The sequence below is a fragment of the Nomascus leucogenys genome, unplaced genomic scaffold (genome assembly GCF_006542625.1).
Source record: "Nomascus leucogenys isolate Asia unplaced genomic scaffold, Asia_NLE_v1 001001F_37144_qpd_obj, whole genome shotgun sequence".
Lineage (NCBI taxonomy): Eukaryota > Metazoa > Chordata > Mammalia > Primates > Hylobatidae > Nomascus > Nomascus leucogenys.
Window position 1 is genome coordinate 1321 of NW_022097527.1, and position 17082 is coordinate 18402.

General features: G+C 45.0%; 1 protein-coding gene and 1 pseudogene across 1 annotated transcript; both read right to left on the reverse strand.

Annotated features, from left to right (window-relative positions):
• Positions 1-6313: 6313 nt before the first annotated feature.
• Positions 6314-9409, reverse strand: LOC115834280 (annotated as a pseudogene).
• A 1859-nt stretch (positions 9410-11268) lies between these two features.
• Positions 11269-16677, reverse strand: LOC115834281 (putative tripartite motif-containing protein 64B). The gene is made up of 6 exons (XM_030809024.1): positions 16270-16677; positions 15643-15738; positions 14716-14946; positions 13926-13948; positions 12866-12963; positions 11269-11762 (listed from the first exon to the last, which is right to left on the reverse strand). Exons 1-6 carry the CDS (start codon positions 16675-16677, stop codon positions 11269-11271), a joined length of 1350 nt encoding a protein of 449 aa, XP_030664884.1.
• Between the last annotated feature and the right edge of the window lie 405 nt (positions 16678-17082).

Genomic DNA, 17082 nt, shown 5'->3' on the forward strand with positions numbered 1-17082 from the left:
CAATGCTGCAATCTCAGCTCACTGCAACCTCCACCTCCCAGGTTCAAGTGATTCTCCTTCTCAGCCACCCAAGTATCTGGAATAACAGGCACTCACTATCATGCCCAGCTAATTTTTTTTTTTTTTTTTGTATTTTGTAGAGTTGGGGTTTCCCCATGTTGTCCCAGCTGGTCTCGAACTACTTACCTCAGGTGATCTGCCCATCTTGGCCTCCCAAAGTGCTGGGATTACAGGCATGAGCTACCACTCCTGGCCTCAGGCATGGTTTTACTGCAGGCAATTTTTTGTTCTTTATTAATCTTTCATCATATAAAAGGGAAAAGACTGTAAATAGCACACTTAGTAATACAGTCCTTATGATCATTTGGAAAAAATAAATGAAAGCTGGTGTAATGGTAAATGTCATTCAGTTTCCTCTTGAGTCTGGGCCTTTTGGGTCTGGGTCCCCCTGTGCAGCCAAGGCAGGTCAGATGGAGAGAGATGGTCCAGACCTGGCCAAATGGGTTCTACATGAGCCTTCTGGGTCAACACTGCCTTTCAGTAAAGACCTGGGCTGTGACGACTCCAGCCGTGTTGTCCACCACAGTGGGGGGAGTGCTCATAGTGGGTCCTTGGGCCATGGGAGACCCCATTATATGCATTGAACAAAATGTCATCAAAGCATTTCCCATCTGACACTGCCCGGGGCCCATAACAAGCTACAGCAGCACCATAACCTTTGCCAGCACGAAGCCTGGTGTCCTTTCGGTTTATCTGTGTGTATGAGTAAACACACGCTTGTCTGTGCATACCCTCACACCAAAGTGTACACTGTCCACAGTGGCACTGCCTGCTACTGAGGGCTGTGCCTTTTATTAAGTCTTATTTCAATCTGGCTCAGCATGGGGAAATTGTGTATGCAACACTGACTTTCAACTGAGTCACTCAAAAATTAGTAAAATCATTTCAGGTAGTGTGTGCTTTTCTTTTTCCTGCTTTCAAAAACAACCTCCAGAGGAGTTTTATTAGCCACTTACTTAAAATGTTAATGAAGGGACTTGTGAGTGTAGGGGCACAGAAATGAGCAGTTGATTTAAGTCATTCCAACACATAAGCAAGTTCCAAATTCACTGAGAGGCGAGGAGGGGAAGAAACAAAGGGCGTCTTGGGAAGAACTGCTTTTGCGGTAAGCCCTTGGTGGTTCCCAGCATGCCCGCTGCGATGGCATTCACCCCACTGCAGTCGTCGTCATCAACGTGACTTTGTTGGTTTAGAGGGATCTGTTGTGGTCAGGGTTCCACCTGTCCTTCCCTAGACCATGGCCCTCCAGGCAGTTCTAGGCAGGTCCCAGACAAAAGGTACTGGGGTAGAAACCAAGGAGCAGGCCCCAGGGGCTTCCAAGAGGGAGTGCTGACTGCCAGGTGCTGAATCCACAGAATTACCCACCATGGGAGCCAGAGGGACCTGTGCAAATCCTGGGAAGTGTGTTAGAATTTCCCGAAATACTATAAAAGAGAAAAGTGCTGATACTTTATCACATGAAAGACTAATGATGTCTAGCAGCTGACACAGAACAGGAGGACTCCGACCACCACAGGACCAGCGAGATGTGTCAGGACAGAAATGAGCAAACTTGAGTCTCCGGGCACACCTGGGGAAAGAGTAATGCAAGGCACACCTCAGGGATGTGACTCACTCCTCAAATCAGGCTTGGGTCCCCAGGGTAATGGTGAAGAGACAGCCTTCCCATATCATGTAGTGTGGTGGGGATGTGTAGGGCTGCAGGGGATGTAGTCCTCTTGCCGGTGGGCTGCCAGAGACCTGGCAGCCAGACCCATTTCTTAGTGAGGGCACATTCATTTCCTCTCTGGGATGCATTTCATCATATTCACTTTGTGCCCACGATTCTTCCTGACAGCCTGAAACAGCAGGCTTTGCATCCTTTTCAGGCCTGGGGTCTGGCCTTACCCCAGGGGCTTCTGTTTAACCCACAACAGACTCACCTCCACACCAGAGACCTGGTCGCTGCTGACAACAGTGAGAGAAGCAGGCAGAGGGGTCCAGCACGGCCCTCTTGCATTCATAAATCGTATTTTCCAATGAACATCACGAACTCTGTCTCCTGCTCCCAGGAGGAGCCTCGGGTCTCAGGAGTGGTCAATGCTGAGATGACAATGCTATTGAAATTCTGATCTCCACAGTATTGAGGTCTCTAGTGTTGCCAGGAGACTGTCAGAAGGAGCTTGAGAAGAAAGAAGCACACGATGTTTCACACTGCTTTTCCCAAGTGCAGCCAAGGGACAGCCTCTGCACACTGAGGTAATTCTAGATGATTGGCTCCACGCTCTTCCCTCCTCCTTTCTAGTGAGTTTAGTGCTGGCTAACTGTAGAACACTTTATTCATATAAGCAAGTAGAAAAAATTGTCACTCTTAATTCACATGCTCCAACGTCAGACCAGCAGTGACCGGTTCTGGAGGGAAGTGCTAGGACTGGCTCATTTGTGTTCTCATCAACCACCTCCCTGCACATGGAGGTGGATTTCACTGGTGTTGATACATGCTTTCACATCCACAAGAGGCTCTCCGAGGGGACAGAAGTGACTTTACTCTCACCACAAAGCCATTTCTGCTGCCAGAGGCCCCAATCTACAATCACCAAAAAATTATCCAGCAAGGGGCGAGCTCCAGCCATCTCACTTGTAAGCCGTAGCGTCGACACTGTCTGAGAAATATTTATTCCGTCCAGTTTAAGCTTAATTTTCACAAACACTAAAAAGTAGTAAAATAGACTTTAGCTTTTCCTCTAAGTATATTTATATAGAAATCCCTGAGATGGTAGCTGTCAACTTGAAATTCACTATCTACAGTTAATTAACATCAGGGTGCAGGGAGGGACCCTGAGCCCCATCCCTGTGCACAGCAGGGGCTGGGCTGTCATTGCAGGGGAGCAAACCTGGTTTCCCTTCTGAGCAAAGAGGAGGGGGTGAGAGGGGCACGGCCGTGTAGGAATTCTTAGCCATCAGCACAGATGCTGGCAGGCCGGCTGTTTACTCACTCTGGGGGCCTGGAGGTCCCACCATGATAACACCACATTGCCTCACAGAGGCCCCTGCTTTTATGTCCTTTGTGGTGCCAGGGATCATAAAGAACTTAACCAACTGGGAGAAGAAAACATGAAAAGGAAGGAAGTATGAATGAGGAAGAAGAGATGAGGCAACAGGGGTGGGAGAACGTGGTGATAAAGCCAGGGGTGACAGTGTGGTGGCAACTGACAGGAGAGGAGAAGGGGGCCCATGCTCATCAGTCCCCTCCTTCCTGAACAACATGAGGGGTACAGGGAGGGCAAGCCCTCAGTGAGTGAATGCAGCAGTTCAAAGAAACAAAAATAGGCAAAAATAATAAATGTTCTCCTAGGACACCAGGTTTTTAGAGAGGCCACTGTGATACATCTGAATGCCCGATGCCCAGTACTGCTGAGTGGTTAAGTGACAAGAAGCCTGCACCTCCCAGCCCTGTGCACCATCTGTGACCGAGAAGCCTGTGTCACCCGTGCCTAGGGCTAGAGGAAAGGGCTTCCAAATGGCTCAGGAAGATGAGTGGGCATTTCACTCCCCCTCTGGGACCAGATGACCACACCTCCCCTGAGGAATCCCTTACCCAAAATAATTGAACATAACAATGTTGCTTAAATATAAACTGGCTCATCTGATCAACCCGACACTGACCCCAGGACACCCCCCTCAAGGTGGCTCCAGTTCCTCATCATCTAGACTTTTCTCCCTGCCCTCCCACACTCCCCGAGCCTGGCTGGAGGCCTGCTAGTCCCCTGTGCTGCTCACTCCAAAGACAATAAGAAACCAAGAGCATGGGCTCGCCATACGTCGAGGAAAGAGGCTTGGTGACACTTCCTTTGACTTGGAAAATTCCTCTACTAGCAAATCTGCTTCCACATGGCAAAAATGAGAAGTGCTGGGCCAGTAGCCAGGCACACAGCTGCAGAAGCTACCTGGATCTGCCTCATGGGCCAAAGGGAAGGGCTGCCCACAGGCAAGCCACGTCTAGAGTGAGTCCAGAGAGACCAGGGAGAGTCTGGGATCCAATCAGGGATGACCCTTCTTTCAGTTGGGTCTGGTGGGTTTTCAAAATCCAGTCTTTCCACTGGGGCCATACCAAAGCTCCCCGGAAGGTCAGGCTTCCCAGTCCCACCAGAGCTGCCCGTGAAGCTGTCATTTTCTCTCAAGTTGCATACACTGGCCAGGTAAAGGCAGCTTCTACTCACCAGGCAAGTGGCCAGATCACATTCAGATTTGCCAAAGAAATCTAGGTCCTGCCCCATACTTGCTGGCTTGGCAGGCTTTTCAAAATGCAGGTATCTCTGGAGCTGTTTTGTGGACACCAGGAGCATTACTTGAGAAGCCCTGTGCTGGCCCCAGGGTACCCAGTGCACCTGAGTAAAGCTGGAACACATTGGGAACAGGGACCCAACATGCCCACTCCAGAACAGCGTGGGACCTGGGGAAATCGCCAGCTGTTTGCTGTCCTGCCATTGCTGTTCTACACATCCCTGGAGACTATGAGCATCCGTTACAGTGTGGTAGTGGCTGGTCAAGACCAGAAATGTCCCAGAAATGTCCATTTTTGACCTGGAAGCAGCAGACACCCAAGGCTTAGGGTAGACATGGGGGCTCCATACCATTCCCAGTGCCAACTTCCCATGGCGGAAACAGGAAGGAATGCCTGGCAACCCACCAAGGGTCAGATGCCACATCAGCCCAAGCAGAAGCTGCCTGACACTGGCTGTTCCAATGACGATTAGACATTCTTGGGAAGGTGGAGCCATTTGTGAGAGCTCAGGATGGGTGTCCTGGAAGTGCCACTTAAAGGCGACTGAGGCCTCTCAAAATCCCTGTGTTAGAGCTGCAGCTGTCCATGTGGGCTGCAGTGCAGTCACCTGTAGAGCTTTAGGACAGGCCCAGGGCTCAGCTCCCCGGACCACTGACTTCAGAACTTTCGCAGCAGGGACAGCTGGCTTGGAAAGGCATACCTGGGAGACCATGTGACACTGCCTGGCTGGGTCCTGGGCTGACAGAGGTGAGCGTGGAGCTCCTGGTGACTTGGAAATGCTGTGAATTATGTACGTGTGGCAGGAAGTTGCTACAATGCCAAGGCCCCAAGTCTTGGAAATTCCATGAGGTCCACATGAGGTTGAACTAAACACCAAGTGCAGTCCTCAACGGAAAAATAAAAGAAATACCCACATAAGGGACTCTTTGGAACTGAGTCTGGAAGAGAGGGCTGCCTGGTCCACTCCAGGACAATTTGCCTAAAGTAAGTTTGCTTCCCACTGCATCCCCTTTGCTTGTTCTAAACATCACCTCCCCCCTATTCCTGTAATTTGCATCATTCTGGGCTCCTTACTCTTGTTGCATCCCTTTTTTACATTTTAAGGATGTCTGGATTTGATTTACTGAAGAGCATATATGGTTTAATTTTGTGTTTCTGGTAATCATCTATTACCTTTCCCCCATTTTATCAAATGACATGTTTTCCTCATATCTATTTTTAATGTGTTAAATATTTTCTATCCAGTTTATCTAAAACTCCTTGATTAAAATGTGTTTAATTCTAGCAATACATACATGCTCATCTCCGCATTGTTTTATAATTTGATGATAAAGGTTTTTCCCCAATATATGACTGCATGGATAATACTTTTTAAAAAGATACAATAAAATATGATATCTCTTTCTCACTTGATCATGTGGCTGAATGAGTCAATCCCTCCATCAAATAGAAATATCCGGCATCCCTTAATCTAACTAATAAAAACATCCAGTGTGCAGGTGCACCCACAATGAGAAGAAAAGGCCAAAGCAAACAGCCAAAAAGGAGAGAATCCCATGATTTCTGTGTAAACTCCTATGGATATCATAAATATTTATTGCTATAAACAGTATTTTAAATAAAAGTTCTTCAGGCAAGTGTATTAAAACTGCCTTGGATACTAGGGGCCCTATCACTTGTAAAACGTGGCAAATTGGATAATAATTAAAAATACAAAATTACACAGAAAATACCCTTTAATAAATTGAGTTTTTTTTAATTGAGACAGAGTTTGGCTCTTGTTGCCCAGGCCGGAGTGCAATGGCGTGATCTTGGCTCCCTGCCACCTCTGCTTCCGGGTTCAAGTGATTCTCCTGTCTCAGCCTCCCGAGTAGCTGGGATTACAGGCATGTGCCACCATGCTCGGCTGATTTTGTATTTTTAGTAGAGATGCGGTTTCTCCATGTTGGTCAGGCTACTCTCAGACTCCCAACCTCAGGTGATCCGCCCGCCTCGGCCTCCCAAAGTACTGGGATTACAGGCGCGAGGAACCGCGCCCGGCCTAATAAATTGATCTTTAAACAAATCTTAATTGAGGTTCTCTAAAGGGAGCCTTTTAGGCAACACGCCCCCTAGGTGTACTGATCGCTAGGGTGACTGGTGTCAGGCGAATCCATGTGGCTCCCCCAGCCCCTTCTTGGGAGCATCCTAGAAAGACAGCGTGGAAACGCGCGCGGCCTGGTGATCTCGGGAGCGGCCATGGTGCCCAGCCCCGCGGCCTCACCCTGCCCTCCAGCCCCGTGTCAAGCACCCGCGGACTCTCACGTCCTCTTCTTCCAGGGCGGCGGGCGCTTCTCCTGCACCTTGGCCTGGCGCTTCTTCTAGGCCTCCTCAGCCTCCGGTTTCTCCTCCTTGGCCACCTTGTAAGGCCGCTTGGTTATCCGCAGGTGGCCACTGTCCTTGGTGCTGCCTTTCTGCGCTGGCCTCGCGGCCTGGAACGTGGGCGCCCGCGCCTTCCTGAGGCGGAGCCGCGGCACCACCACGCCCTGCCACAAGCGGCTCCGCCGCAGGCGCTTCAAGGGCAGGAGGCTGGCCTTCCGCCGGGCAGGGTAGGCGGAGCCCCAGGACGCCGGCAGCGGGGCAGGTGGGAGGCCCGCTCTTGGGGAGCCCTCCCGGGAGCCCGCGCCGCTAGGCAGTGCCACTTGTGCTGCTCTGCGCCCTCCGCTTCGCCCGCCTCCTGCGCCTGCCTCCCCACCCCCCGCCGCGCCGCCTGAATTTCCTGAGCCGCCAGGATTTCCTGCACCGCCAGCCGCCACTTCCCCACGCACAGGGAGCACTCGAGGCACACGAGGGCCACGGCGGGGCTGTTAGAGGCTCGTGGTCATCCTGACCATGTGGTCCAGGGCGCCCAGGTCCTCCGGACCACGCACGGAGCGCGGCGTCAGCGCGGACAGCTCGCAGTCCCTGAGCCTCTGCAGGCAGTTCTTCCAGCCCTCGGGCTTCCGCGCCCTCTGGTGGAGCGGAGGCAGCTCAAGCTGGTACTTTTCCCCCAACCGCTCCTGGCAGGGGCGCTCCAGGAACCTCTGCATGAGGCGGAGGGGTAAGTGGCCACTCTTTTGGCAACATCCCACGGCGGGGGCCCTCGCGTGGACACCCGCCCCTGCTAGCTCAAGGCTCGGATGCGATCCGTTGGACCCTGCATGGCGGCTTTCAACGCGAACGCGTCCGTCCTTCAAGGTCAAGACACGGGACATAGTTCAACAAGCAGTTGGTGATGATAGCGTGCCCTGACTGGGCCAGAACAGCCTCTTTAGTAAAGCAGCGCAGGAAAGTCATGAAACAGATGCTCAGCTCCTTTCTTCATTTTCACTTTAATTCCGTGATGCCTCTGTGTCCCTCTGACGACATCTTTCCTGGGGTCTGGGACTCTGCTGGTCTTCAATGCCTACTCAGAAGGGTTCCTTGGCCATCATCAGGCATGAAGACCTCAAAGCCCTCCGTCCTCAACGTGGGATCCCTGTGCCAGCCGCATCAGCCTCACCAGGAAACCTGTTCCTCTGCTCATTCTTGGGCCCCACCCCAGGCCTATTCAAAGAAAGAATCCAGGGGCAGGGCCTGGCAACCTGTGTTTCCACCAGATCTATGTTAAAGCTCCTATCAACCAGCCCAGGTGATGCTGACTCAGGAAGCGCAAAGCTGAGAGCCAGTGTCTAAGGCAACTGTGCCCATGGGGCCAGGGGCAGCTCCTGCCTGTGCAGCTATGATTAGGGCTGCGTTCCCCTCCGTGTCCTGCCAGTTGACGTGAATGCGGGGGCACTCAGCTAAGGCCACCACGGTATATTCACAAAGCCATGGTAACAGGCGACATTAAAGCCAGTCTAGCCATTGTGCTCGGTCTCCCGCGCCTTCTCAACGCTCACCCCCCCGCCGCACCAGAGTCTGCAGCAGCCCCAGGCCTCCTGGCCGCCCTCCTCCAGGACGCCCTCCTCCAGGACTCTCTCCACGCCCTCGACGCCCTGCTCCTCCTCGTCCTGGAAAGGGTAGAAAGAGTCATCCCAGGCGATGCTGTGGGTGTCTGGCAGACTGAAGAAGTCCTGGAACTCTTTGTAGTCAGCGCGGTCCTCCTCGACCTGTGTGCCTAGGAGTGGGGACAGCGGTGGCAGGGTCAAGCAGCGCGCCCCGCCACCCTGCGGCTGGGTCCCAGCCAGCAGCACCAGGCTGGCGACTGGAGGCGTGGGCGGGGGGCGGAGGCATGGGCGGGGGGCAGAGGCTCTGTCAGGGAAAGCCTGCTGTGCGCCAAGGTCCCTGCTTCTTGCTTCTGTGTCCCCAGGGAAGCCCTAGCTCCCGCCCACAGCCCGGTGGAAACCTGGCTTCTTTTACATTATTGTTTGTTTTTATTTTAAATTTTTAGGACATTGATAAAATCACTTTCTGATTTTTGAGATTAAAAATTAAATAATTTTCAAATTTACCCTTTATTAAATGTTTCACTATTTTAATGCTTTTATTTTTTGTATATTTTAATTATTGTAATTTTTATCTTCAATTATTATGGAAGAATTTTAGAAAAGTCTTTTCATATAATAAAGTCTAATTAATTAACTATTATTTATTCTCTCCTCTATCTCAAATACGTACTTTAACCTTTTACAACACTTTGTTTTGAGACTCTTGTTACTTATGTGACATTTTAACTATTATTCTTCACTCTTCTAGTGAATTTTTAATGTCATTCAAAGGGTACATCTTTCTATACTGAGAATTAAACATAGTTCTCAACAGTATTCTCAGATATTAGGAATTTCACCTTCCAATGGCATCTTAAGTATGTTCTCCTTCCCTTCTAATGCATATTCCCCGCCCCCTGACCCCTGCTAATTTTGTATTTTATGTAAAGACAAAGTTTTACCATGTTGAACAGGCCAGTCTTGAACTCTTGACCTCAAGTGATCCACCTGCCTAGGCCTCCCAAAATGCTGGGATTACAAAAACAGCAACTAAATGGTCGAATGATGCTTGGGAACTTGTCTAGAGTCTCCAGTGATTATCCTCCTTACAACAAGGCAGAAAGCCTTCCCCAGAATTATCTGGACTGACATTACTCATTGTCCAGACCTGTTAACAGACTCCTGCAACCAATGCTGTGAGTCTCAAAAGTGCTCCTTCAATAATGCAGTAGAAGGCCTGAGTTTCCACATAGAAGTATCCTTCAATGCCTGGAGACTTTTAAGGCATAAGAACATATTGACCCTATGAACTATATGTTTTGTAAAATCTCAGGTTATGTGAGGTGTTTGGACAAATTAAGTTTCAGGGTGATATCCACTATTGAGAGAGAAAATTAGTCTAAAGAATTAAGACCTCAAAGTCCAGAATGAGAAAAAATTGTTTTGCTTAGAGCCTCCTTATAATTGTCTTACTTGTTTTATAGATATAAGCAGTAGAGGACAAGCTCTACCTGATATAGCTGGCCTAGACATATGCGGATTTAATTGTAGAAGAAAGAATTATACCTTTCAGGTAAAATGGCTACAAATAATAATTAGCTGCTGTTTTTGAGACAAGTTCTCACTCTGTCTCCCAGGCTGGGGTGCAATGGCACAACCAGAACTCACAGCAGTTTTATAATCCTGGACAAAAGCAATTCTCCCAACTCAGCCTCCTGAGAAGCTGGGACAACAGGTGCACACCACCACTCAAGGCTAATTTTCTGTTTGTTTTTTGGTAGAGATAAGGTCTTACTATGTCGCCCAGGCTGATCTCAAACTCTTGGCTTCCAGTGATTTTTCTGCCTTGGCCTCCCAAAGCACTGGGATTACAAGTAATGCCACTGTAACCAGCTTTAGATCAATTTTATTTAATACAGATAGCTTCCCAACTAAGCATATATAATAGAATTCTCTTAATTCCGCAAAGCATTGTTATTACTGACCCAGTCTTCACTTATTTTCATCTTACATGCAAGAACAAAATTACCTTTATGTTTTAATTTGTTTTATTTTATATTTTCAAGGTGAACAATATGTCATTTTGAGATACATGTGCATAAGGAAATGATTACTATAATGGAGAAAATTAACAAATTGATCATATCACTTAGCTGTGCTTCTTTTTTATGATAAGAACACCAAAAATCTAGTCTCTCAGAATATTTCCCCAAAACAATACAAGATTATCTAATATACCTACAGTTAGTACATCACATTCATTTATTCTACGTTAATGCACTTTTACAACTTTTTCCCTTCATTTGCCTATTTTCTTCCCACCAATGTAACCAAGTTTTTTAATGTTTTGAACTTTTAAAAATTGATTTCAAATATGAGTGGGACCGTGAAGTATTTTTGTCTGTGTGTCTGTCTTATTTCACTTAGGAAACTTGCCATTTACATGTCTCCTAAATTTAGTACAGAAATAAAGTGCTAGTCAAGAATGTGTCTCAGTTTTGTTAGACTAATTTCTGAAAAAGAAATCAGATTTAAAAAAGAACTTACATTGTATGATTTTATTTACCTGAATGCAAAAACATAAAAAGTAGATTAAGTGCTGTCGAGGAATGGGGGAGGGCGAATGGAGAATAAATATTAATGTGTATTGGGATTCTTCTGGAAGTGATAAAAGTGCACAGGCAGTAGAGAGCTCTGATGCCTGCACAAGTGTGATATACTAACAATCTCTGAATTAAATACATTAGAACATGACTTTCACGGTAAGTGAATGAATCTCAACAAAACTAGTAGAAAAAAAAATTATTGATATTCTAGTAAAGATTCCACAATAATTTATTAATTAAAATAACTGAATTAACAAATGTACCCATTCAAGGTGGTTATCGCATTTATAACCATAAAGTAATTACATTCCATGAAGTTACAATGAGCTCACAGGCTCTCACACATAGGGTCTGAGGACACTATTTGCCTCATATATGGGAGGTCACAATAAATCATCATGAAGCCAACTTTTCATGTACAACCAAAGCAAAAGAAAGGCCTCAGAGGGGAAGAGAAGGAGGAAGGTGGAAAACCATAGATAAGAGAACTTTTAGAAACATCAAAAAAACTCACAGATCCATTATCATAATCCAGAAACACCCCAACCCGACCCAGAGGCCTTTGCACATACTGAATTAAAGGTGGAGAGTTGGTGGAGAGATTACAGTGATTGCTCCTTTTTGAGGATATTAAAAAAAAGGTTTCGTCAGAATCAATAACGATATTGGCATCTGCAGTCCTGAAATCTCTACAGACTCCCAGAATCCAGTTGGAGGAGAGGGTCACATCCACCTCCCAGTAATGCCTGCCGGAGGTGAATGCTTGCGTTCCCCACACAGCAAAGCTCTCCACTCCCTGGGGATCCACGGGAGCACTGAGATGGTCATCTCCAAATATCACATATCTCACATCCTCAGCAAGGCTTATATAGCAAGGAATCATTTCCGTACTCAGAGCATTATCCACTGTCAAGGAAAAAATATTATATTAGTGAGTGCTATGAGGGACAGAGGCTCTGTGGCCCAATTATTAACTTCATTTGCTCTTCTTCCAAGAAAATACAGAAAAAAGGAAGCCAAGAAAGTTCAGCCCCATGCATCCATGAAGATGAAATGTTATTACACCTCTACAGCATATACAATTATGTATTATTCCTTAAATAACAGAGAAAAAATGTGACCATATCACTGGGCCAAGTAATGATTTAATGTCTATCTCTGCATAGTTTGTTTCAGGACATATCTAAAATGTTTTTTTTTCTTCAATAGAAAAATCTTCTTGTATTATTTGTCTTTAAGATCATCAACAGGTAGACATCAATTTGCTGTGATGTGAGTATTTATTGGAATGTAAGTAATGCCTGTTATAGTCTCAAACATCAAAAATTTGGTAGAAATTAACACATGTAAAATTTATAAGTTACTGAAAAGAATACTCTGGCTTTACATTATCTGTTTAGCTCCTGATTCAATCTACTCTGGGGTCCTGCCCTCAGCTACTTAGACCTGCTCTCTAGAATGGGCCCAACATGGTTAAGCCACGTTCACAGATCCCTCACCTTTCACTTGTTACGAGATGTATCTGATGGCATTAGAATTGTCCTGATCATGGATATTTTAGTCATTTTCTTTGTTGATCAAAATGTTCTGATTTTGTAAATAATAAAGGTTACTTGTAGAATGCATGTAAATGCACATAGAATACAAACAATTAAAAACCATTATGCCAAATGTAAGCCTTCAAAATTGAATTAAATTGAATAAACACAAAATACTGATGCCAACATGAGAACTAGTGTCTTCATAACTACATGATCTGAATATTCTTTGTCCTCTTATTCTGCAGATAAACTGTGTATCTTGCTTTACGTTTTCATCAAACTGTAAGTCAGGAAATTGAGTTTTGATCATTGTAATATTACTATGCAGGTAGAGAAGATGCACATGTTTTGGAAAACTATGTATTACCTACATGTCAAAACTAATAAAACTTAAATAGGAAAAGCCTCAACCAAGGGACCCAATAAGGAAATAATTTGAGGCTGGACTGCCAAGCAGCTAGCTCTTACCTCTGAAGTTGTTGAGCATGTCTAGGACTCCAGTTATGCGCCATGAAGTGAGCTCTGGGTTCACTGGCTGGGGCTTTTGCATCTGTGCCAAATCAATCCTGCAAAAAAAAATGGCCTCAGTTGTATTTCCAGGCCCAGAGTTAATCACACAGTCATACAAAGATATCACATTTTCATATAAGATGTTTCCTCAGAATTCTGCCAGTTCTGGTTAACTGGTTGTACATTTTATTCCACACTCTAGAGGCTACAAGGATGTTACGTTTTCTAAAATTTACTTCCATAAAAACCCAATTTCCCCAGATATGTTATTCTCAGACATTATACAACTTCTTAAGCCATTAAAAGTCATTGCCTCCCTCTGCCCATCACACCCCTGAGGGTAGGCAGAAATCTTGGAAATATTTCAGAGAGCAGAAAACTCAGACAAAAACCTTTGGGACCTCAGGCTGCAGTTTTCACTAATGCTAGTCAGTGTCTAACAGCGAATGTTCACTGAGACAAAAGGCTTTAAGCTTTTGGGCAAATCAAAGGAGTCTAATTCCAGCCTGAGAACCCTGCTGCTGAGGGTCCGGAGGCAACCATTTTCCTGAGGTCTTTCCTAGAACTTGGTGTATGGTGATGGAGCAGGCCCGGGTCATTGATGCTTTTAGGAACAAAACATCCCTCCTCAGCCCATCCTTAGGGAATCTCTCTCCTCCCTCTGCCTTTTTTTTTTTTTTTTTTTTTTTACCTCCCACCCCTCCAGAGTAGAAGACGCCCCTATGATTCCTCCGAGTAATTTTGTATTAAGATCTGTGGGGTATGGCTGGTCAGGATGGATGGATTGGGAGAACAAACTTCCGAATGGCAAATTGTTTTTATGTAAATTTTAATTCATACAAATTTTAAGATGAAAACTTTCTAGACCAAAGAGAAGAAGACCTCAGGCCCTCTTTTGAAACAAAATTGGAAATAGCCACTGACCACGATGTTAGTACTCAAAATGTATACATCCCCTTCATTCACAAGAGAACAAACTTTTCAGAAATAGCATTTTTTTTTTTTAGTGTGAACTCACCTTGCTGATACATTTCCCACATCCTGCAAAAACAATAAAAGATAATGGTAATTATGAGAGATTTTTCCTTCTGCATCTTTTCTCATACACTTGTTTCTTTCTGTTTTAGTGTTTTAATAATGTATATCTTTTTATTTCCTGCTAAGGAATCATTCAAGGCTACGTGAATAACAGAACCTCAACTAAACAAGAAAAAGCTTCACTAGTGTGCATTAAGAAGAAAGGAGCTCAGCAAGAGACGGTGGAGTAAAGCAAAGATATCTAGGTTTCCAGTGTCATTAATTTCCTAATCTTATTTCCAAGGAAAGGTCTGACCACACATGACAACTATTAAAACAAAACAGAGAACCATATGAGAAACAGAGTGCATGGACACTGATGAGCAGCTTTGAGAAATCTTGCCCAGGCAAGGGGAAACCCCTCAATGTCTTCAGCAAATCACTGCTCTCTGGGAGATCAGAGTGAGGAGGAACTAGGGCATGTAAATGGAGTATTACTAACCTTCCCCTGGCCTAGAGTTCTAATGATTTTGGATGATCTCTCTGTGTGGATAGTACTCCAAATTATATTGAAGAGAACTTTGTTATATGTTATCAGCTAAAATGGCAAAAATTTCCCAAAGATTACCAAAGTATGCAGTCATAAATGACTGGAAAAATGTAATGGTGGAAGTCAGAGAGCATGTGTCACTTAGCTTAGAGCAGTGACATATGCAGGTGATATTTGCATGTCCTGGCAGCATTGTCCAGCAAAGGCTTCCTGTCTCTGAGGATGGACCCTCCCTCCTCACCTGGAGCAGCTCCACATCAGGCATGCGGCATGTCTCCCACAGCTCTCCGTACATGTCTTTCATCCCTTCCAAATGTTGGGTCATTCTCACTTGACTGTCTTGTAGTTGTTGGAAAAGCTCTTTTGCTTCTCTTTCCAGTGCCTGCAGATGCAATTGCTCCTCCTCTTCGAGAAATATATGCATCTTTTGATATTGAATACGGATTATCATCTTCCTTAATGACACATAGTTCTGCAGAGATGTTTGGTTAAAAGGATTACATGTTCTCACTCTCAATAGAAAACTTCAAATAATTATATGCTGAGTTTAATCAAGCAACTTATAAACTTTCTGCCTCACTCTTGCAAGGAGTCTTGAATATTTGCTATCTTCTTCTGTCCATCTTTTTCAATGTTCCTATTCTCTCTCCCTTTTTAAATCAAACCTGTATAAAGACTCCCGGTTTCAGTCACTGTGATGCTTCTTCACAGTTGTTACTGAGTCAATTATTTCCTCTATTAATCTCTCTTTTAGGATTTTTCCGTGTCTGATTCGCCTACATGTTAAAAAACATTTAGCCATACAGCATATTACGCAGTTTTTTTACTTTTACCATATTTTTATTCTATATACTATTCTATTTCTTTCATCTTCCTCATACCCTGTCTTAGTGAAATGTTGTCTCATCTGCAGTGTCTGAAAAGGTTTATACCAACCTTCAAATTTGAACTAGAATACACATCATGCCGTTTATCCAATATACCAGAATTAATTTGGCTAGCTTGTGTGGGCTTCTCTGTTTGCAACTCCTATTATATCAATTGAAATCACTACATTTTCTTGGGATGAAATCACTATCTTTCAACTGGTAGTTTGAATTTAGCTAAAAATTATAAGCTAACATTGTGTTTATTTGCATAAAAACAAAGAAAACATTTTCATTCTTACCTCTAATGAATGAAATTTGCTAGTTTCCTGATTTAGATTGTTTCGTGTCTCTTGATTGATTTTCCATAAATAGTCCATTTCCTTTATAAGTTTCTCCTGCAAAAGAAGCAAGAAGCTTAGCAATAATGAAGGCAGTATAGTAGATTTCATCCCCTTATCAATAAAAAGAAGGCTGTAATTGAAAGAAACGTAAGTTAGAGTGGAGTGGTCAGAGTTTTCCAAGTTCAACACATTTGGTTCTAATAAGTTGGTTGTGAAAAGTGATAGAACCATAATAGAGAGTTTTAAGGGACCCTTCAGATAATATCATCAATTTTCTGAGAAACTGGCTTTTATATAACCTGACTTTGAACAGTGTTCTTGGTGCTGGCCACCTGCTCCACAGCCCCATTCTACACGTCTGAACACCGTTTCTAAGGAAACCTCCTTTACTGAAGTCTCAACACAGCTATGATTAGAGTGCCAAATTAGTCAGCAACATTGAAAGGACACATTTATGCGTTATGATTGACATGGAATAATCACCACCTCCACCATCTGCATTCTCATCACCATCATTATCATAGGCCCTCATCATTCTTATTTGGGATTCTGTATAATTCAAACTGCCTTAGAGGCATCACGTACCCTGCATTCCTCAGCAGCCCATCCTATTGGGCTGTGGCTGTGAGCCATGTGCTCTGGTGACTCAGAGCAGGCCCCACAGAGCAATCTCTTGTCAGCCTCACAGAAGAGCTCCTTAGTCTCCTCATGGAGCACACAGATATTGTCTGAGCTGTTGATGTTCTGAGGTCTGGTCTGTCTGGCTAGGGAAGCCAGCTTTTTGAGTGCCACATTGGTGTTGAAGTTGGGCTTCTCTGAGATTTGTCTGCACAAAGGGCAGTGAATTGGTGCTCTGCCTTCTTCTGAGCAGAGGCAGAGGCAGGGCCTGCAAAAGCTGTGCCCACAGTCAATGGTGACCGGGTCTATGAAGTAGCTCATGCAAACGCAGCAAATGAGCTCATTCTGGAAGACTTGCAGGGCGTCTGAATCCATGTTTCTGAAAATTAAAAAAAAAAAAAGTGAGGATTTCTCTCTCTTATTTTTATTTGCCCCGATGAAAAGGAAAAAAAGGCCAGTGGACCATTTTCCTTGTCTACTTGAGCTCTGTCCAATATGTCTAATAAGTTAGCTCCAGTACAAACTGAGACATAGTAAACGCAAACATGCTGGATTTATAAAGTTTTCCCTCATTAGCCATTGAAGATTCGGTCCAGGACTCCCTGAGATTCCAAGATCCTAAGATGTTCAAGTCTCTTATTAGTAAATGGTGTGGGATTTGTATGTAACCTAAACCTATCCTCCTGAATACTTTATGTCTAGATTACTTTGAATGCCTAACACAATGTAAATGCTGTATAAATACTTGTAATGCCATACTGTTTAGGAACAGCAAGAAGA